Source organism: Pelmatolapia mariae, linkage group LG15 (genome assembly GCF_036321145.2).
Source record: "Pelmatolapia mariae isolate MD_Pm_ZW linkage group LG15, Pm_UMD_F_2, whole genome shotgun sequence".
In the NCBI taxonomy this organism is placed as follows: Eukaryota; Metazoa; Chordata; class Actinopteri; order Cichliformes; family Cichlidae; genus Pelmatolapia; species Pelmatolapia mariae.
The window spans coordinates 31,161,582-31,183,512 of record NC_086240.1 but is presented as its reverse complement, the minus strand read 5'-3'; the positions used below and the strand labels follow the sequence as shown (position 1 = coordinate 31,183,512).

Sequence of the window (21,931 nt, the reverse complement as noted above, 5' to 3'; positions counted from 1 at the left end):
AGAGGTTTTTATTCTTTTTGTAAACATTGCATCCTTGTCATTGTTCTAATAGTGAGTGTTAGTCATAGGTCACATTATCCCACATAGCAAGCAGGTCTGGCCCGGATCTGGTATCAACCCGGCACTGCTGGTTGACTTCTGGCATGATAAGATGTATGTCATCCAGATATGGTCCAGGCCTGGCATAGATGGCACTGTCTATGTGATGGCATGCCACATCTGGCTCGATTGTGGTTTGGTTTATGTGGCTCAGGCCCATAGAAAACAGGTCTGGCCGGGATCTGGCATCAAGCTGGCACTTCTGACTGACCGGTGTTATGGCAGGGTGTATGTCAACCAGATGTGGGCCAGGTCTGGCAATGATGCACTATTTATGTTCCTATTTTTCTGTTTTAGTTAGAAAACCCAAATGCCATGTTGCAATACTATACTGCTATAGTAGCCAACGTTTCAAATGCAGATTTGACAGGTTTGTGAGTGTACGCTGTATCCAAAACCTAGTGACGGTTTACTCATCTTTGCCAGTGGGTGGCTGTAGCTCAGGAGGTAGAGCAGGTCACCTACTGATCGGAAGATTAGTGGTTCGGTCGGTCCCTGGCTCCTCCAGTCTGCATGTCAAGAGTGTGAATGTAGTTAGGAAGCACTCAGTTTAGAGAAAGTGGATGAATGTTGTATGGAGCACTTTGAGTAATCTGGGAGAGTAGAAAAGCTCTACTTAAGAATCAGTCCATTCACTGTCTGAACAGAGTTTTGTCATGTTACTTTTGCACTATTAATTTCCGACACATGTTGTCATTACATGGCTTGATTAAGGTACACATTAGGCTGACATCTGGGGCCAGAGCTGAAACTGGTCTGGGCCAGCACAGGGCTAGCAGTGTGTCTGCAACTGGCCCGTGGCTGCACACAACTCACACATGGCCCACATACCGCAAAGAATGACAGCCCTTTGGTGGCCCAGATCAGGTTTGCCAGAGGTAATCCATGCATGGGCCAGCATAGGACCTCCAGTGTGTCTGCAACTGGCCTTGTGCTGGCCCATGTGTGGGCCACCTCTGGCAAACCAGGTCTGGGCCACCAAAGGGCCGTCATTCTTTGCGGTATGTGGGCCATGTGTAAGCACATTGTGTGGGCCAGATCCGGCACATACCAATTTTGCTATGTGGGATGGTAATCTTCCAAGCTAGAATGCTTTCCTGGAAGATAGAAATCATGTCTCACCTGGGTATGCTAAAAGTTGCTTTCGGATTAGATACTCATTTTCAACAGTATTAACACCAACAGTTCCACCTTTGCGTACTCCAGTTAAAAACTTCACACCCACTCAGCATAAAACACAGATGTAGCTTCTTGGGTTGAAAACAAAAGCCAATGTGGTCATGCCTTAAACTTGCATTCTATCTCAAGGCCACCAGAAAGTGGTACTAATAGGTTGAAAAAAGTCTACAAGAATGTGGTTTTGTGCCTTGCCCTCTGTAAACACTTTCTGGATGAGTTTATGGACTCGGCCACTCACCTTTAGTCAGGTAATAATTAGTCGAGTCTTTTTTGTAAGTCTTGCTTGTACTATATTTAAAAATACTGGCAGTTGCTAGTGCTACCGGACTCCTAGTATAGGCACCTATTGTATCAATTTGAAAATCATAGGTGACATCTTTCTCATGCTATTGTGTCGACAAGATTTTCAGAAAAAGTAACATCTGAAACCTAAGAGATGTCAAGGTGAATGAGGCCTGAAATTGATACCTGTGGTATCGTTTTTCAAATCTTACTTCACCTTACTCTTGAGTTATCTTATTCATAAAATTGGGTGTCCAAGCCACCCACCCACTTGCCCCACAGGTGGACAATACCTCATTCAGCTGAGGGGTAAAAACAGCGCATGCTCACTGGTTCACAGCTTATTATGAATAGGCAATAAGCAATCTGTTTCACATTAGGGCCAGCCCCTCTTGTGAGATCGTAAAATTCAAGATAGTGATAGTGAAAATGCTCATCTTAAAGGCTTCAAAATAGAATATCAGAGTAATCTCAAGTTTGCTATGTCGATCTTTTATATTGCATATATTCACACAGCACCACTCTAGGCAGAAGGGTATCCAGCCCCTCCCTTCACTAGCAATTGAACATACACTACCAGTCAAAAATTTGGACACAACTTCTAATTTAATTATTATTTTCTTTATTTTTACTACTTTCTACATTGTAGATACATACTGTGGATATCAAATATATGAAGCAATATATGGAATTATGTACCAAAGAAAAAAAAAAAAAATAACTCTAAACATATCTTATATTTTAGATTCCACAAAGTAGCCACCCTTTGCTTTGTTGACAGCACTGCGAAACATTGGTCTTCTCTCAATGAGCTTCATGATGTCGTCCCCTGAAATGGTTTTCACTTCACAGGTGTGCCTTGTCAGGGTTCATTTGTGGAATTTCTTGCCTTCTTCTTCTGGCGTTGGGACCATCAGTTGTGTTGTGCAGAAGTCAGGTTGGTACACAGCTGACAGCCCTATTTGACAACTGTTAGAATTCATATTATGGCAAGAACCAATCAGCTAATTGAAGAGAAATGGCAGTCGATCACTACTTATTTGTGTAAACTGCTTGCTTTTATGCTTGCTTTTACTATTCTGCTGTGTACAGTGTCCTTGAGTGTTCTGAAAGGCGCTTTCAAATAAAATGTATTATTATTATTATTTAAGAACTGAAGGTCAGTCAGTCTAGAAAATTGCTAAAACTTTGGATGTGTCCCCAAGTGAAGTCACAAAAACCATTAAGCGCTACAAGGAAACTGCTCACATGAGGACTGTGCCAGGAAAGGAAGAGCAAATTCATCCTAGTCACCAGCCTCAGAAATTGCAAGTTAACATCACCTCAGATTACAGCTTAGATAAATACCACACAGAGTTCCAGTAGGAGACACATCTCTACATCAACTGTTCAGAGGAGACTGCGCGAATCGGACCTTTATGGTCAAAGAATAGGAAATCCACCAAGGAGAAGAGATTTTTTTGGGAAAAGAAAGACTGAATGGACATTAGACCAGTGGAAATCTGTGCTTTGGTCTGATGAGTCCAAATTTGAGATCTTTGGTTCCACCATCTTATACCTTCTGGAATATATATCTCAGTGTAAAAGGAGAGCAGAAAAACATCTCCTCCATACATGTACTTACACACACACATCAGAACTTCCTGTGGTACTTACATGTAATAAAAAAATGAGACAAATACGTGAAAATAGATAAAACATAAATATGTGATATTGTGGCGGACCACCAGATGGCTCCACTCACACCCAAGTTGAAGGGAAGAGCTGGGTGGAGATTTTGGCGCTTACTGTATCTTAAGTTCTGAGAGACAGTGTGTGAATAAACAGTTGGAGTGAGACACAGGAACCTCTCGTGTCGTTATTACATACCTCCACATTGGTGACCCCGGTAGCGAACATGCTAAGGCTCGACGACGAAGCCAGCTCCAGCCTGGAAGCATCGGCTGCCGCCGGATTTGCACCTCCGCCGATGGCTGCGTTTGCTGTGGCGCTTAAATTGCCGGATTTTTGGCTTCACGATCCCCCTTCATGGTTCGTGCACGTAGAAGCTCAGTTTGCTCTTCGTGGAGTTTCAGCCGACGATACTAGATACCACCATGTGGTGGCCTCTCTTGACCCGCTGTCAACCCGCCGTGTGATGACTCTCCTCCGGGACCCCCCAGCCCAAGGCAAGTACACCGCTCTCAAGGCGCTGCTGCTGCGGCGTTACTCCCTCTCTGATGCTGAGCGAGCCGAGAAACTCCTTTCCCTCGCGGGCCTGGGCGACGGCACCGCCCTCGAGCTCATGGAGAGCATGCTGTCCTTGTTGGGCGCGGATGATGGAGGATTTCTCTTCACCCACCTCTTTCTCCGACAGTTGCCGGCTCCAGTGTGCGCTGGCCTTGCCAACTCCCCGCTATTGGCCACGAAGGATTACCGCTCTCTGGCGGAAGAGGCAGATCGCATCCTCCTTGCTACCAGGAGTTTCGGCGTCCAGGCGGTTGTTCAGGACTCACCAGCGTTTTCCCCTGCCTCCTCACCGATGCTCCAGGGACTCTCCGACTCGTCCACGGTGGCCGGAATCGCTGCGCGGCAGCACCGCGGAAAAGGGCTTTGCTTTTATCACCAGCGTTTTGGGGCGAAGGCCCGGCGCTGTCTTCCACCTTGCAGTTTCCAGACCCAGGGAAACGGGCATGTCAGCGCTCGGTAGCAGGCGCGACCGCTGGCAACAAGGAAAGGCTGCTTTTCTTAGAGGACTCACGCTCGGGGAGGCGTTTCCTGGTGGACTCCGGCTCACAGAAGAGCCTTCTTCCCCCGGCTGGCTCGGACAGGCTAGCTGAGGGCTGCGGGCCATTGCTAACAGCGGCTAATGGCTCTCCCATCAAAACCTTCGGTGAAAGGTTGGTGACTGTTTGCTTTCATGACCGTGACTTTCAGTGGAACTTTGTTGTTGCTGCTAGCTCTGTGCCTATAATAGGCGCTGATTTTCTTTGTGCTCACGGACTGCTGGTTGATGTTGCTAACAGACGTTTAATTGATGCTGTGTCATTTTCCTCATTACCCTGTTTTACTCGGGGTGCTCAGCCCGTGGTGCATGCTAACTCAGTGGATTCGGGTGACGTTTTTCAATGTTTGCTTTCTGAGTTTCCCTCACTCACTGTCCCCACTTTCTCGAGCGCTGTGACGAAGCATGGGGTGGAGCATTACATACCTACAGTAGGGCCCCCGGTTTTCGCGCGTGCGCGTCGCCTTGACCCTGCTAAACTGGCTGTCGCTCGGGAAGAATTTGCCACCATGGAGCGCCTGGGCATCGTGCAGCGTTCGAATAGTGCCTGGGCTTCTCCGTTACACATGGTGCCTAAATCTGATGGTCGGTGGCGACCTTGTGGGGATTTCCGCCGTCTTAATAACGTCACAGAGAACGACCGTTATCCCATTCCCCACATCCAAGATTTTTCCGCCCATCTTGCGGGGACCTCGGTTTTTTCGAAGATCGATTTGGTACGGGGATATCATCAGGTTCCCGTGCGCGCGGAGGACGTCCCCAAAACCGCCGTTATTACACCTTTCGGCCTTTTTGAGTTCCTGCGCATGCCGTTTGGCCTGAAAGGTGCCGCCCAAACCTTCCAGCGGTTGATGGACTCTGTCTTGCGCGGGCTGCCCTTTGTTTTTGTATATCTTGATGATATACTGGTGGCCAGCAGCTCAAAGGAGCAGCACCTGTTCCATCTGCGTCAGGTTTTTCAGCGTTTGACGGAGCATGGACTGATTATTAATCCGTCTAAATGCCAGTTTGGGTTGCCCGTTCTCGATTTTCTTGGGCACCGCATTTCCACTGAGGGCGCGGTTCCGTTGCCTGACAAAGTCCGCGCTGTTTCGGAATTTCCGCGTCCTGCAAACGTTAAAGCACTGCAGGAATTTTTGGGGATGGTGAATTTTTACAATCGTTTTCTCCCCAGGGCGGCACATCTGCTGAAGCCCCTTTACGGGGCGTTAAAAGGTAGGAAGGCTAATGACGCCGTCGACTGGTGTCCAGAAGGCATCCAAGCGTTTTCTGACGTTTGCCATGTCCAAGGTTTCTGATCCATGGAGTGCACGCCAGCAGCGCCAGTTGGCAGCCATTTCTGAGTTCACAACAGACATTCGGCACGTGGCTGGTAAATCCAATCATGTGGCTGACTGTTTGTCCCGTGCGCTGGTTTCTCCTGTCTTTCTCGGCATAGACTACTCCGCCATGGCTGCCGATCAGAGCCGTGACCCGGACATCCTCGAGCTTAAATCCACCCAGACGGGCCTCATACTGGAGGACAGACCCATGCAGGACGGTGGTCCTTTCCTGGTCTGTGACGTTTCCACCGGCCGCCCTCGCCCAGTGGTTCCCGTTTCCTGGCGTCGTCGGGTTTTTGACTCGGTACATGCTCTCTCTCATCCGGGGGTCCGGGCCTCTGTTAAACTGGTCAGCTCTAAATTTGTTTGGCCAGGCCTTCGCAAATCAGTTAAGGAATGGGCGTCGGCGTGCATTCCCTGCCAGCGTGCGAAGGTTCATAAACACATCAAGGCGCCTCTGGAGCAGTTCTTTATACCCGGCAAACGTTTCGATCATGTGCATGTCGATCTGGTGGGTCCTCTGCCGCAGTCACAAGGTTTTACGCACCTTTTGACAGTTGTTGACCGGACCACCAGGTGGCCGGAGGCAGTCCCCCTGCCATCCACTACTGCAGCAGTGGTGGCCAGGGCATTTTTGTCAACCTGGGTCTCGCGTTTCGGCCCGCCCGCGGACATTACGTCAGACAGAGGCCCCCAGTTCATTTCCGAGCTTTGGTCGGCCATGGCTGATGGACTGGGGGCTAAAGTCCACCGCACAACTGCATACAACCCGCAAGCTAATGGGATGTGTGAACGGTTCCACCGGTCGCTTAAGGCTGCTTTTCGTGCCTCCTTACAAGATGGCAATTGGGTTGACCGCCTCCCGTGGGTTTTGCTTGGGCTGCGCTGTGCGGTTAAGGAGGATCTCGGCGCTTCCCCAGCTGAGCTCGTGTTTGGTCAGCCCCTCCGCGTGCCTGGAGAATTCTTGCCTGAGAACCCCCCCCCTTGCTTCGATCCATCAGTGCTATCGCTCAACCCACTTTTGCGCTCGCTTCGGGTTCCTGGTCCTGTGCACCATTGCGTGCCTGACACTTTTGTTCCAAAGACCTTAGAGACTGCTAAGTTTGTTTTTGTCAGGCACGATGCCCACAAGACACCGCTGCGGCCGCTGTATGACGGCCCATTCAGGGTTATCGAACCGGGCCAGAAACATTTTGTTTTGGATTTTGGGGGTCGCAGGGAGACTGTGTGTGTTGACAGACTTAAGCCTGCACATGTTCTTCCGGACAGTAATGTAGTGCCGGCCCAGGCCCCTCGCCGTGGCCGCCCTCCTTCAATGGGGTTGACAGACTCTGGTTTCCCCCGCAGGACTACCCCCGGACCACCAACGTTTGAGCCCCCTTCTGCCTTTCCTGCTCGCCTTCACCAGCCTCGTTCACAGGATGGACCTTCCTCTGCCTGTTCTCTCCCTCCCAGGTTCAGTCGTTCGGGTCGTTTGCTTAGGCCCAGGGTCCTGGACTGAATAGAGACCTCACTGTGTGTTCACGGGGGGGGTATGTGTGGCGGACCACCAGATGGCTCCACTCACACCCAAGTTGAAGGGAAGAGCTGGGTGGAGATTTTGGCGCTTACTGTATCTTAAGTTCTGAGAGACAGTGTGTGAATAAACAGTTGGAGTGAGACACAGGAACCTCTCGTGTCGTTATTACATACCTCCACAATATGAGGTATATGTGGAATATAAAATAATAAGGTTTTGACTCCTGTCTTCTGTCTGTACTGCAAAGTGATTTCAACATACGTATCGTTCTGTTATCTGGATTCACTCACCCTTACAATAGGAGTTAGGATAAATGGTCACTTGAAGCTGGTTATCGACTAGCCATCCTGGTCTAGGTTTTAGCATGTTCACATGAAAGGGGTGCCATTGGCAACATCTGGTCATTTACACTGATGGTCAGTAAAACTGGAAAAGAGCTACTACAGTGGTGTGAGGAAGTGTTTGACTGTTTCCTGATTTCCCATTTTTTTGTATGTTGGTCACACTTAAATGTTTCAGATCAAACAAATGTAAATATTAGATACAGATAACACAAGTAAACACAAAATACAGATTCTAAATGAACGTGTTTATTATAAAGGGGGAAAAAATTCCAAACCTACATGATCCTGTCTGAAAAAGTGTTTTATAAACCTAATAACCCTTAGCAGCAACAACTGCAATCAAGCGTTTGCGGCAATGAGTCTTTTACAGCTCTGTGGAGGAATTTTGGCCCGCTCATCTTTCCAGAATTGTTGTAATTTAGCCACATTAAAGGGTTTTCAAACATGAACCGCCTTTTTAAGGTCATGCCACAGCATCTCAATCAGGTTCAGGTCAGGACTTTGACTAGGCCACTTCAAAGACTTCATTTTGTTTTTCTTTTGCACTTCAGCTACAGGTCATGAGAGAACAAAACAACCCCAGACCATCACACTAAGACCACTATATTTTAATGTTGGTATGATGTTCCTTTTTTTAAATGCTGTGTTACTTATATACCAGATGTGATTGGACATATCTTCCAAAAAGTTCAACTTTTATCTCCTCAGTCCAGAGTATTTTGCCAAAAGTCTTGGGGATCATCAAGATGTTTTCTGGGAAACTGAGATAAATCTTTTCTCTTTCTTATGGTGGACTCATGAACACTGACCTTAAATGAGGCAAGTGAGGCCTGAAGTTTTTGGATATTGTTCTGGTGTCCTCTTGACCGCTTGGATGAGTTCTTGCTGCGCTCTCAGTTACCAATTTAGCCTATTGGTTACTGGTTGATTTCTATACTTTAGATGACTTCCCTGTGGTGTTACATCTCATGCCCTTAGTTTTGTGCCAAGATACCTTTTGTTCCAAAGGTCTCTTGGTTCATTCCGTGTTTTGAGATGGGATTTAGGTATAGGTCTTCTGTTTATATTCCTTCTATATTTATGAACTTTGTGTTTTCCTCCTCTTTGTAATAGTTCCTCGCTTAGTTAATGATAGGTTTGTTAATTCCCTTTTGTATTCTATTCTGTTCCTCTGGAATGGAAAAAGCCTCAGCTGGCCATGAAACTGCCAGTCAATTACCCGATTACATTTGAGCCTCTGAAAATGGAAAGTTATGTATACAAAATATTTGTCATTTTGATTCATTACTTTCATTAAACCCCTGCAATTATGACTGAAAGTCAAAAGTTACATTTTGATTTTTTTTGTTTAAAATCCACTGTACAAAATGGCCTAACTCTATAGACTGTTACAAATAAAATGCTACATTTTATAATGTTAGCTACATCCAACCAGAACATTCTTGAATCTGTTAAGTGAAAAAAAATAAATGAGGGATTCATTCTAGCTCTTTGAAGTCACACATATGATCAATTTTAAATTAAATTCACAATACTAAAAGACCCTTCAGGATGCAGTTTTTTTTTCTTTGCTCTTTCCACTGTATATATTGTTGAATATGGAAACCAGAAACATCAAGACACAGGACAAGGAATTTCAACTTAACTGCACAGGATGTGGCTGCAATTAATTTCACCAGCACAAGATGGCAGCACAGTTTTGGTACAGTTTAGTGCATGTTAAACTAGTTAGGGGTGAAGATTACAGTAATGCACTATGTTTGACTGGAGGTGCTCACATTCAGTGTTAGGTTACACAAAACTTGCAGGGTGGCTGTAGCTCAGGCAGTAGAGCACGTCATCTACTAACCTGAAGGTTGATGGTTTTTCCCGGCTGCTCCAGTCTCCATTAATATATCAGTCACTGGGGGACAAGCACTGTCTTTGTGTGAGCTTTTTCAAACATAATGTGACTTCACAATGACACAAAAAGATTAATATACTACACTAGCCCTTGCCCTTCGGGGGTGGGTGGTCTCTGCTCTTATATTTATATTTATATTTAAGGTGATGATGAACTCACTGAACTCTACCTTTTACACTTGCTTGACAGTGTCAACATATTGTGTGTGAAACATTTGCTTATCTTTTTCAGTTCAGCTGGATAAATCCACAATGAATACTGGAGTGGGACTACTGGTCAGCTGAAAACAGCCTGCACATACAAGAAAAATCTACTGGACCTTATAAAAATATTATGTGAACACTACCACTACTGTTTCTATTTCTACTACTACTAATAATAATAAGTACTCAGAATTTAGCAGATAGGGTCTAAATATTTTGTTTTTAAAAGTGTCATGAATCAGCAATCTCCCACATTCATAACGTGTGACTAACCCCAGTATAAGCGCAGGCGTGACGTCACCCCAGTGGAGAGTGAGCGCGAGCCGCTCCCCATTCCTGAGCAGGTGCAGGTGATTGCTACCTGAACAGTGAGACCGATCCTCTATCAGGAAGCTCCACACTTAAGTACCGCTCCCTTTCCCTCACACCGATCTGTGATAGCTGGGCGTGTGTTCAGGTCAAAGACCGCCACCGTCCCAAGCTGGGAAAAATAAAATGCGCTTGTATTTAATGGGATGTGGATCATAAAGACAGGAGGACGGATTCTCTAAACTATTTCCTTGTTTATTCCTGACAAAAACAATGACCGACTGTGATTGACGAAAGTATCATGGATATCCAAAAGAGGTTTTCTGCCTGTTGGGACAGTTTTTTGGGGTGTTTTAAAAAAGAGGACCCCTCTCGAGACGAGACCGACGGTGGGGCAAAATCGACGGTTATTAAAAACTTGGGCGCTGCTGACAAAGACGAACCGAGCTTTCATTCAAACAGAAATTTACCGCCGCTGCCGCTGCCAACACCTCCTGTGGAGTATTATGTCGCCCTGTATGATTACTCTGCTCGCACAGAAGAGGATCTTAGCTTCAACACCGGGGATACTTTAGAGGCCCTGGACAAAAGTGCCGGTGATTGGTGGTTCGCTAAAGCCCTCACCGGGGTGTCAGCCTCCAAACAGGGATACATCCCTGCTAACTATGTGGCGCCTGTGGAGAGCATTAATGCCGAACCGTAAGTATAGCTCTTGTATGAAGTATCATGTGAAAATAATAAACAAGCAGAATCTCGAAGAAGTCTTCTTTATATAATTTATCAAACTTAACCATTAAAAAATGTATTTTATTTGAATCCCAAGCTGAAGGGTTTTTTTTATTTTTATTTTGTTTGTTTTTTGAGGGGGGCAGCCATTTTTGTTTTGTTTGGGAGTGGAGGAACAACTTGAAAAACGAGTTACCATTTTTTTTTGTTATCATTTACAGGTCAAAGTAAATGCACATAAGTTTTTTGAGAGTTTAAAATAATCTAGAGGGGGGAAAATAGGCAATAATACTACAAAATAGATATGTATTTCCTTTCCAAGGAAAGTCAAGTCAAATTGTATCCGCACAGTCATATTCATCTACTTACAGAAGGGTTACATACAGCAGGAATTTTCATCATAGAGTAATCCTCTCATATCAGTTGTGTCGAAAATGACAACAAAAAGTTAAACTTTCTCTTTAATCTAACACTTAAAATGTTTGTTTTTATATTTCTGTTTTAAAAATGTATTTATTAATGCTAAATAACTGCAACAAATGGTCATCGACGGTCATCAACGGAATAGGTTTGTGTGAGGAGGAAGCTAATCTTAAATTACTCTGTCATTTAAATTTCCTTGAAGGGATTTCTTCCAATGAAACCTGTATTAACTTAATTGGTAGTAACAACTAAAAATAACATACTTCCTGAAGCTGAATGGTAAATACAGTGTTGTAAAGACGATATCGTTAGAGTTCACTCTCAATTCTAAAGTGGCAGAATGTAGAAGGTGCAGAAGTACCTCAAAAACCTCAAAATTCTTTTGAAGTACTTGAGCCTGTGATTTAACTGTTTTACTGTTCTATTTCTGCCTGAGATTGACGTTTTTAAAACATTTGAATAGTCAGTCATGTCCCACGGGTAAAAGGCTGTAAAATGTAACAGCGTGTTTTCCTTATCCCTAAAGTCTTTGCCGAAACTAGTTAATCATTCATCTTGAGACCAGGAAATGCTGGGAAAGCTTTACAGGTTAATGATTCCCGTTGAAGGTAGAGATCATAAACAAGAACCACAACCACGCATTAAAGCCACATTGCTGGCATTTCATGCCATTTAACTCTAGTGTTGAGAATAAAGACAGAATTGGTTTGTCAGAAATTCAGCTTCAGGTATCAGTATCCTGTGAAGGGTACGGTACTATGGAGCAGCCAATCCAGGAATGTGTACCTTTTTCTTTACTGCCATGTGTAGCTTAGTTGTTGGAAAAAAGATGACGTCACACAAATTCCTAACTAATAACGGCAGGGGATTTTTTTTTTTTTTTACAAGAATAAACCCAGTTCAAGAGGTAATCAGTCTTGGCATTATTTGTGTCATAGTTTGTCCAGTTGCAAACCTAATAGATAGGCAGACCTGTTCCATAATGCAATTACACAGTGAATTATCCAGTCTGCCACATTGTGTACCTACAGGAAAGCCGTTATCTGTAAATAACTAATGGAAAATTAAAGGTCAGACCTTGTGAGTTCAGAACAAGTCGACAAAACTTGTAGTGTGTAGTTTAATTGTCAGTTTAATCAAACCTAGATTAACCACATAAAATAATCTGGCTCAAATGTAACGTGGACTGGTAGAGAGCCTCGACTATAAGCAGTGATTAAGCAGAAGTGGTTGTTGTAATAGTAGAAATCAAGTTTTACACAGCAGAATCTACTACCAGTACTTTAGTAAAAATGGAAACATACAGCACTCTGAACATTATATTCAGGATATAGTGCCAGTTTAGATCAGTCATCTGAAGGTTCTTTCTAAAGACTCCGCAATTTTAGAGAGAGAATCCTAACGATGAGATGATCTCCTGTGACCAGCTCTTTTGTTTTAATAATAGAAAACGGTGTCACAGCTCAATCAGTCAGTTTTATGACTCAATATTCCTGCAGGTACGTTTGTTCCATTCTAGACAGTGTAGTTTATGATTAAAAACATAATTATCAGGTGTAGATGAGGACACAATTATTGCCCTCCTATGAAAAATTCTTTTAGGTATTTTCATAAGTGCTTTTAAACAGAGCAATGAATTTTTAACACCACTTTTCCAAATATCCTAACTTTATTTTGGATACTTACATTATTTCACTTCATGAACAAAATTATTTCACAAAAACTACCAAGGTCAAAGTTATTAGAGATTTTCACTGGGATTAAAGTCGGACTTTGTGCAGGCCACGCAAAATGTTCAGTCTGGTCTTCTGGAGAGCAAAGGAAGCACTTTCAGTATGGGTATTCTTTCTCCAGCTTTCCTTAGCATACTTCAGTCTGAACTGAATATGTCTCTTCTGCAGAAGTATAGTTTTTCTTGTTCAGCAACCTCGCAGTCTATTCCTGTGGAGGCTTCTAGGGACTGTCTTCTTTGAGACTACATTTCTGGACTTAGCTAAGTCACTCACTGGCAGGTGTCTTGACAGTTGGTTCTGGGGTTTTTTTTGTTAACACATCTGTCACTAATTTTCTTTGAAATCCTTTGAATTCTACATCTGCCAGGCCTGTTCCGCACTATGTGGCTCTCTTTGAATTTGTTGTTGATTAATCTCACTCTAGTTCTCGACAGAGATACTGTATATGTCCGACTGTATATGTCTGAAGTGTGCGAATACTGGAAAATAACCCTCAGTTTTAACTTGATTGTACAAGCTCTGAGCTCTGAGCATTACAAAGGTGAGCCAGATGTCTCAAAGGTGAGAAAGATGAGCCAGTCAAGACTCAAAGAGGAAAACTTATTGTGTTGTTGCACTGATGCAAACGTGCAGTTAATTTAAGCTGCAACTGTGCAGTGACATCATTGTTTTTCTTGGTTTACTCTGTCCATAATGGGAATCCCCGTGTTGTTAATTTTGTGCTCTGACAGGTTAAACAAAGTCATAATGTTGTGTAACTATCTAGTTGAAGTATATTTGCCAAAGGAAAAAAGTTTTTTTTGTCAAAATAACTTTTCAAAATGTCAGACCTTTCAAATACAAGTTTGACTTTTTTACTCTTTCAATTAGATTTTTAAAGTCCAAGTAAGCATAAGTATCATAGCTTGGTTATAGAAGGACTACAGTCATTGAAGGACACAGACGCAGACATGAGGTGAGCCCATGGTGTAGTGGTTAACACAATTCCTGATATTGGTAGATTGCCACATAAGATGTTACTTAATTTACATGTAAAACATTGACTTCTGTCTGTGACTGTTATTTATCTGCTCAGTGTTGGAAAAATTGCAAAGAGTTGACTCTAAAACTTGTCTTGTGATGATTTCTTGGTTTCTTTGGGAAATAAATAACATTAAAACCGAAATAAAATGACAGAAGATATATCTGTGTCAGCACTTTTTATTTTAAGCATTGACAGCCCAGAAACATGTCTTCCCTGCAACATTGCTAATATGGACATATCCTGCTTCTGATGTCCAGATGGTATTTCCCTGACACCAAGAGGCAGGATGCTGAGAAGATGCTAATGGCTGGAGGGAACGAGCATGGAGCCTTTCTCATCAGAAACTGTGAAAGTCAGAAAGGAGATCTCTCACTGTCAGGTAAGCATCAAAGTTAACATCTCTTTTGAAATCAATGCCATCAAATTAATTTTATAGCTTTTTTGCTTGTGAAAATTAAAGTAGGATAGGCATGCTTTTCACTTCTTTCAAAATGAGTGAGCAACACAATGCACCCATGCTAATAGTCCTGTGACTCCATAAATTCTGTTCAGTTATTTTTTCACACATGGCCAGGCGGGTTTAAATAGCTTTTTTCCTCTCAATAAATAACATCATCATTTGTGTTTACTTGGGTTACCTTTTGTCTAATATTAGTTTGATGATGAATGTGACAAATATGCAAAAATAAGACATCAAGAAGGGGGGAAAAATGTTATAGCAGCACTTGTGTAATGTCCTACACGAGCTCACCTGAAAAATGGGCTTTTGAACTGTTTTAGTCCATTCTGTGGTATGTCACTTCAAAACCAAACCTTGTGAAATATCCGGCTATTTTTCTATTCTCCGCTCCTCTAACTGGATAAATGGCCAGAAGTGTAAAGTTGTTTCCTCTGAAAGTTGGCTAATAAAATTAAATAGGTTACATCCTAAACAGCCCTGCATAATCAGCCATGCCTTGGTTTAAGTCCCTTTTTGGTCAGAGTTTGAGAGACTTTGAGACTGTTCTAAATCACTTCTAAGTTCGTGTTTGTGAATATGGGACCAGGTGGGTCCTATAAATGAAAATGTTTCAGAATGAAATCAGCTAAAGTAATGTGATATTGTAAAAGGATATTCTTTCTTAGCAATAAATTTTGAATTACTAACCAATAAAACACACTTACTAGCTGCTCACTTTAGTCCACTCAGGGGTTTTCTTGCTACAGTCTTAGTTGGTCTGGTAGAAACTGTGACTAGTGACAGCAATCAGCTGTTTGACTTTATTACTTCTTTAACCATAATGCTGTCACATGCATTTCAGGAAGTTGACTTGTGTTTGCTTTTACTGTGGCTTTTTGACTTATAAAAGTCTTGTGAACCTGTTTAAACATTTATGGGATGTCACAGTGTTTTATTTTAAATGTAGACCGTAAAATATTAAAACAAGACAAAATAAAACCAGAAACCTTATGCGAGAGAATATTTCAAAAAGACGTTGACACTGTTAATAACTGTTACTAAAGGTTGGTCAGCTCTCACATGGCTAACATTCTGTTGTTCCCATACTATTGGACACACACTTTTCCTAACACTGCAGCATTGTTTAGTGACTAATGGTTTAAAGGTCAGAAAGTTTAATCGAGGTCTCCGCTGCCATAAAAATAGTTGGATCACTTTATCTCTTTGAGCTCTAATCTGTATTATTTCCCACTCTGTCCTTGCTCTTTCCACCATGGTTGAATTCTTGCTATATTTATTTATTAAAGCCAGCTGATAACCTTATGGAGTATTTGCAATCCAAATATCGATGCTGTTTTATAACAGAAAACTATAACAGGTAATCTTTTGCTTACCACTTTTTAAAAAATGTATTGCTGCTACAAACATAATTATCATTCTTCTGATTAGTGCTGGGCGATATGACGATATATATCGTGTGGACGATAGAAAAGTGTCTATCGTGCCATTTGTCTTCTATCGTTTCTATCGTTTCTAGCCCGAATTTTACAAATTATTACATAAAATATATCATTAACCCTTTACAACCGGTCGGAGCAGGCACACTCCGTTTTGCCTAACTATTTTTAAATCCCTGTAGAACTGTAACCACGTAAGGTAGCGCAATAATGGGTTTTTTTGCATATGAAACCGTAAGAGTTGTACTTACATCTTATTCCATTAGCTTGCCCTAGGTCACGGTTTTCTTCCACATATAGCTTTGCAAAAATTGCATAAAAAGCATTCCAGCAACAAAAACATAATATTCCAGACTTGCAGCAACAAAAACATAATATTCCAGAAACAGGCTTTGCCGATCCAATCAGCTGTTCATAACACTTCCTAGTTTGTATATAAGTCAGCGCGAACTCTCGCATGTCCGCCATTACCTGCCCGAAACCGGAAGTGACGTCATTTTCGGTTTTTTAGCTTCAAAGCCTATGTTGGTGTTTTTAAAAGTCATGTTTGACTTTATGTTCTTCTGTATCGTTTCTGGGATGCTTAGAAGTCAAATTACACTGTTGGAAATAGTTTATTTTGATGCACATGCTGTGTTTTTGCAAATTTGCATTTATTTATTTTTATTTTTCCTGTAGTATATAAAAAATTGTGTGTCTCAAAAATAAAACTAAGAAGACACTCAAAATAAATAAATGTAAAGATAAGCTCTGGCGGACTTGGTTCTATGGTAGGTCTTAAAGGGTTAAATAGCCTGTGCAAATATATTAGTGTTGTCTTCTCACTATACATACTCTTAACAAGAGAAAATAAAGTATTAAAAAATGATATTTTTCGCAAAGAAACTCTGTCTTGTGGTTTTGCAACATGGTGCTGCTTTACGTGCACCCGGATTTGCGACATGCTTTACAGTAATTCAAAACAAAGACTGCACCCTCTCCACTCGCTGTTTAAAGACTGCATACTTTCCAGATGACCACAGGTCAGGTGGTATATCGTGATATATATCGTTATCGTGATATAAAATAATTCATATCGTGATAAATATTTTTTCCATATCGCCCAGCACTACTTCTGATAAAACTCCTATAACAATAATAATAATAATAATAATAATTTTAAGTAAATAAATATAAACTAGTCAGTCTAGAAAGTCTCATGCATTTCCTGTAAGGGTCATTACATCGCCAGTGTGCCAATTTATCTGTCCCATATTACAGGCTGTGATTCATTTTGAGAGTAAGAAAGACCAATAAAAGTTTCAGATTCTTATCTTTAATAGTTTTTGAGATGTTGCCATATTAACTTATTTTTCAGTGCTTGACAATGGGAGGGTAAAGCATTACAAGCTGAGAAAACTGGACAATGGTCACTACTATGTGTCAAGGACCAGATCCTTTCAAACACTGAAGGAGTTAGTGGAACATTACTCCCGACAGCCTGATGGCCTCTGTGCACGTCTGGGTGAGCCATGCAAAAAGGTAAAAAACAAACCAAAAAACTATGCTGCCACACATGATGCATAATTTGTATTTATTTATCTAATTAATTAATTAATTTTAAACCTGTGACTCTTTCTGTCTGCAGATAGAAGTTCCACAGACTTATGGTCTGTCCTACAACACAGTGGACCAATGGGAAATCAATCGTAGCTCCATCAAGCTACTGAAAAAGCTTGGAGCGGGACAGTTTGGTGAGGTCTTTGAAGGCATATGGAATGAAACCACATCGGTTGCCGTGAAGACTCTCAAACCAGGTACACAAAACAACACACACTCAGACATTCTGACCTCATCAGAATAGGGCTGCTTTTAAAAACTAAAAAAAAGAGTGATTCACTTAAAAAAACTACTGCATGCTTCTACATACTAGAGCTAATAATGAAAATGGTGTTTACAGCGATGGGACATAATATTATGACCTCCTTCCTAAAATTGTGTTGGGACCCTTTTGCTATCAAAACAGCCCTGAGTGTTCATTCCTTAACCAATGTTTTGTGGCCAGGCACATTAACCTAAAAGAGGCCACAGCCATCAGGGATTACCATTTGAATTAAAGGGTGTACGTGCTCTCAAACAATGCTTACGTAGTTGGTACATGTAAAGTAAGTAAGTAAGTAAAATTTATTTATATAGCACATTTCACAGATAAAAATCACAAAGTGCTTCACAATAAGATCAGACAGTAGCACCCACATGCACGGCAGGACCCAAGGTTCCCCAGGATTGTTCCTCTGCTGGATTGCCATCTTCCCACAGAGCATCCTGGTAAACGACCCACACACACCTGGCCATCCACATGATGTAAAGCAAAATGGGATTCATTAGACCAGGCTACCTTCTTCCATTCCTCCATGGTCAAGTTCTGATGTTCATGCGCCCATTGTTGGTGCTTTCAGGGGTGTGCAGGGGTCAACATGGGAACTCTCACTGTTCTGCAGCAATGCAGCGCTGTACACAGTAAACTGTGATACACTGTGCATTCGGACATCTTGAACCAGCATAAATTTTTTTCAGCAATGTGAGCTACAGTAGCTCGACCACGAGCCAGCCTTCGCTCCCACCATGCACCAGTAAGCTTTTCCGGCCCATGACCCTGGTCACTGGTTCACCACTTGTCTTTCTTTGGACCACTATTGACTATGAACACCCCATAAGAGCTCCAAATTATCATCGCTCTGACCAAGTCATATAGAAATCATAATTTGGCTCTTGTCAAACTTGCTCAAATCCTTATGCTTGGCCATTTTTCCTGCTTCAAACATATCACATTTAAGGAAAAAAAATTCCTTTGCACCCACTAAAAGGTGCTATGGTGAAGAGATAATCGGTGTTATTCACTTCACTTGCCAGTGCTCATAAAGATATGCCTTTTATGTTTTTATGTGACTGCTAATTGGTGTATTTCCATCTATCTGTCCTTACTGATGGATTATGTTACCAAAGTATTCACTCATCCATCCAAATGATTAAATTCAAGTTTTACAGTGACTTCCATGGCCACAGCTGTATAAAATAAAACACCTGCGTATGAGTACTGCTTCTACAAATTGGGTTGGCCGATATGATCTTCAACCGTATGAATTGAGAATGGGATATGATTCAAGTTCATATGCATGAAAGCTTCTTAGAAGATTCCCTTGACATTCCAATTAGCAGTAGGTTTTGATGGAAAGATGCCCACTGGCACCCATCTGAAAATAGCCTATAATAAATAAAGATAATATATCTAAAGGTAAAGTTAAATGTATCTGACAAAGAAGTTGCAGAGCAGTTAGCAGTGCTGGGTTCAACAAAAATTACCATGTTTCTAAACTGCTTTGAGTGCCAGTATACAACCATACATTCTGTATATCAGCTAAAAAAAATGAAATCCCTACACACCTTTGACAGGCACCATGGACGCCGAGGACTTCCTGAGAGAGGCTCAGATCATGAAGAGGCTGCGGCACCCCAAGCTGATTCAGCTGTATGCCGTTTGCACCTTGGAGGAGCCCATCTACATAATCACAGAGCTGATGACAAACGGCAGCCTGTTGGAGTACCTTCAAAGTAAGACAGCCACACTCTTTATTTTGCACCTGTGATTCTGAACGGCTTCTGCTTTATGACAGGACCAGAGTCCAACGCTGCTGCTGCTGCTGTTGTTCTTTAAAAACTCATCGTCAGTGAGAGGCCACGGTGCCGAGATTTTAATCCTTTAGTAACAGATCAGATGCATTGTGTACAAAATTTAGAACATACAAAAGAAATATATCGTTGTCTTGGATTGTTAGACTTCAAGTTAAAAAAAAATCTGGTTAAAGGAAGTAGGTTGATGATAGCAATCTTACTGAGGAGTGACTCATTCTGCTCCGCTGTAAATGGACAATTACAAGTTATCTACTGGCCTGTATTATATGGCAGATTGACTCTGTGTTCTTTTGTTTTCCTTGATTTACAGCAGATTAGCAGGAGTCATCTAAGGTTCTAGGTTAGTTAGAGGTTTGTAATTATTAGAAATTTTATGTATTTGTATTTGATAGTTTTGACTGAAGAGATCAGATGTTAACTGTAAGGCATATCTCCCATGAGGTAAAGATAACTGAGTGAGCGGTGAAAGAGTTGTTGTCATGTTGGTTAATATATCCTGATTTACTGATTTGGTCTATTTGAGCTGCTGGACACGTGAGAGTAATCTGTGTCAAAAAGCACACTCCTTAAGGCCATTACAGAATACATTGCATTTTTGTGGTTAATTCATGCTAAAAAACAATTGGGTGGGGAAAAAATTAAGACATCAAGCCAAGATGAGCTAATCCTGATGTTTCTAAACAAGAAAAGAAAGAAACTGATATTCTGGGTTCGTCCAGTTCCCCAGCAGCAGGGAAAATTTCATGGTTATATCCAGGAGTTAAAGTTTTATCCCAAATGCTTTTGTATGCATCTAAGCAGGGCAGTTTGAGCTCTTGTTGGCAGAGTTGGGACCACATGTGAGGAGGCAGAGAAATGAAATCCTCTCAAGTCTGATAGAAATTACCACAGAGACAGCAGTTGGAACGAAGAATTTGTTACTGTCAAAGTGACAGACTGAAATTCTTTGAGAAGCTAGCATTCTCTACTATGTATACTTGCTTCCTTACCGGCATGCTTCGTTTAAAAAAACAAAAAACAAAAAAAAGTGTGACCAAGGATTTTGACCAGTAACTTGGCTTTCTCTTTGGATTACAGAGGATAAAGGTAAAACACTGCGTATCTCAGATCAAATCGAGATGGCTGCACAGGTGGCATCAGGCATGGCTTTTCTGGAGTTACAGAACTACATCCACAGAGACCTGGCAGCCAGAAATGTCCTAGTAGGCGAGAACAACATCTGCAAGGTGGCTGACTTTGGCCTGGCCAGGGTTTTCATGGTGAGTGTAAAACTGAAATTGGTATTCTGTGCTTTCATGATGCTGTTCATTCCATTCATACGTCCTGAACTTGAGAAAACCTGCATTCTTTATTAAAGAATTGCTTGCTTACAGGCATAACTTGTAAATACTCCTCAAACTAATTCACAGAATCTGTTATACTACTGTCAGGATCATATCACATATTTGTACTGCAGGAATAAACTGATGTGCTTTGATGATCACTTTTGGCTGGATCTTTGTGCCTTTTTTGCTTGCAGAAAGAAAGTGAAAATGTGTACGAAGCCAAAGAAGGAACTAAATTCCCTGTGAAATGGACCGCTCCAGAGGCCATCCATGACAACAGGTTCACTATCAAATCTGATATTTGGTCCTTTGGAATTTTGCTGTATGAGATTGTGACATTTGGCCAGATGCCGTACCCAGGTGAGATTTGATTTCTGTCAGATACTAAGATCTAACAAGAATTCCAGCTTGTAAGATTAGTACTGATGTGAGTCTGTGATTCTTTCAGCAATGACAAACTTTCAGGTGGTCCAGAAACTGGCTGAGGGCTACAGGATGCCAAGCCCTGCAAACTGCCCCAAAGTCTTGTATGACATTATGAAGGACTGCTGGAAGGAAAACGAACAGAACCGGCCTACATTTGAGACCCTGCAGTGGAAGCTGGAGGACTACTTTGAACAGGATGTGACATCCTATGACGATGCCACTCGTTATTAGCACAACTGCCAGGCTGTGATATTAGTAAAACAAACAAAAAAAACCTCTTACAAAATCGTGAATATACTGACTGGCTAATGTAATTTAAAAGGTCTAAATAGGAAAGCAGAATGGAGTTGATGACAGCACTCCTGGTCTTGTTTTGTTTGAGAAATGAACGCACTCAATTGCGTAACATGTGTGTCTAACCTAATTCCTACAGAGTGCTTGACTGGAAGACGCCTCTTTCAGCACAGCATTACGTTGCTCTCGACTAACTGGTTCGGCTTGCTTGAAGCATAGCAAACATTCCTTCCACTAACGACTTGTTGAGCCATTGCCATGACAGGAGTAATGAGTCATGTTCACACAGAAGCTCAATCTGCTGTCTTGGGGAGAGTAGCAGGCACTGCCATTTTATCACATTTATTGTTGTTTTTGGGGTTCTAGGATGGCAACCAAAGTTGCGGTCACTAATAAGACAAATTAACCAAGCTATTTAACTACAAGCCTTTCTCTTTAGAAATTCTAACAGCTGCTACAAAATGTTGACAAATAAAAGGAACATGGGC

General features: G+C 42.1%; 1 protein-coding gene across 1 annotated transcript; it reads left to right on the top strand.

Annotated features, from left to right (window-relative positions):
* Positions 1-10,225: 10,225 nt before the first annotated feature.
* On the top strand, positions 10,226-21,618 carry frk (fyn-related Src family tyrosine kinase). Its single transcript, XM_063494705.1, has 8 exons — positions 10,226-10,623; positions 14,088-14,209; positions 17,084-17,247; positions 17,354-17,522; positions 19,159-19,317; positions 20,476-20,657; positions 20,918-21,083; positions 21,172-21,618. The coding sequence occupies exons 1-8, from the start codon at positions 10,226-10,228 to the stop codon at positions 21,378-21,380; spliced, it is 1,569 nt and encodes a 522-aa protein (XP_063350775.1). The 3' UTR covers positions 21,381-21,618.
* Positions 21,619-21,931: the final 313 nt, after the last annotated feature.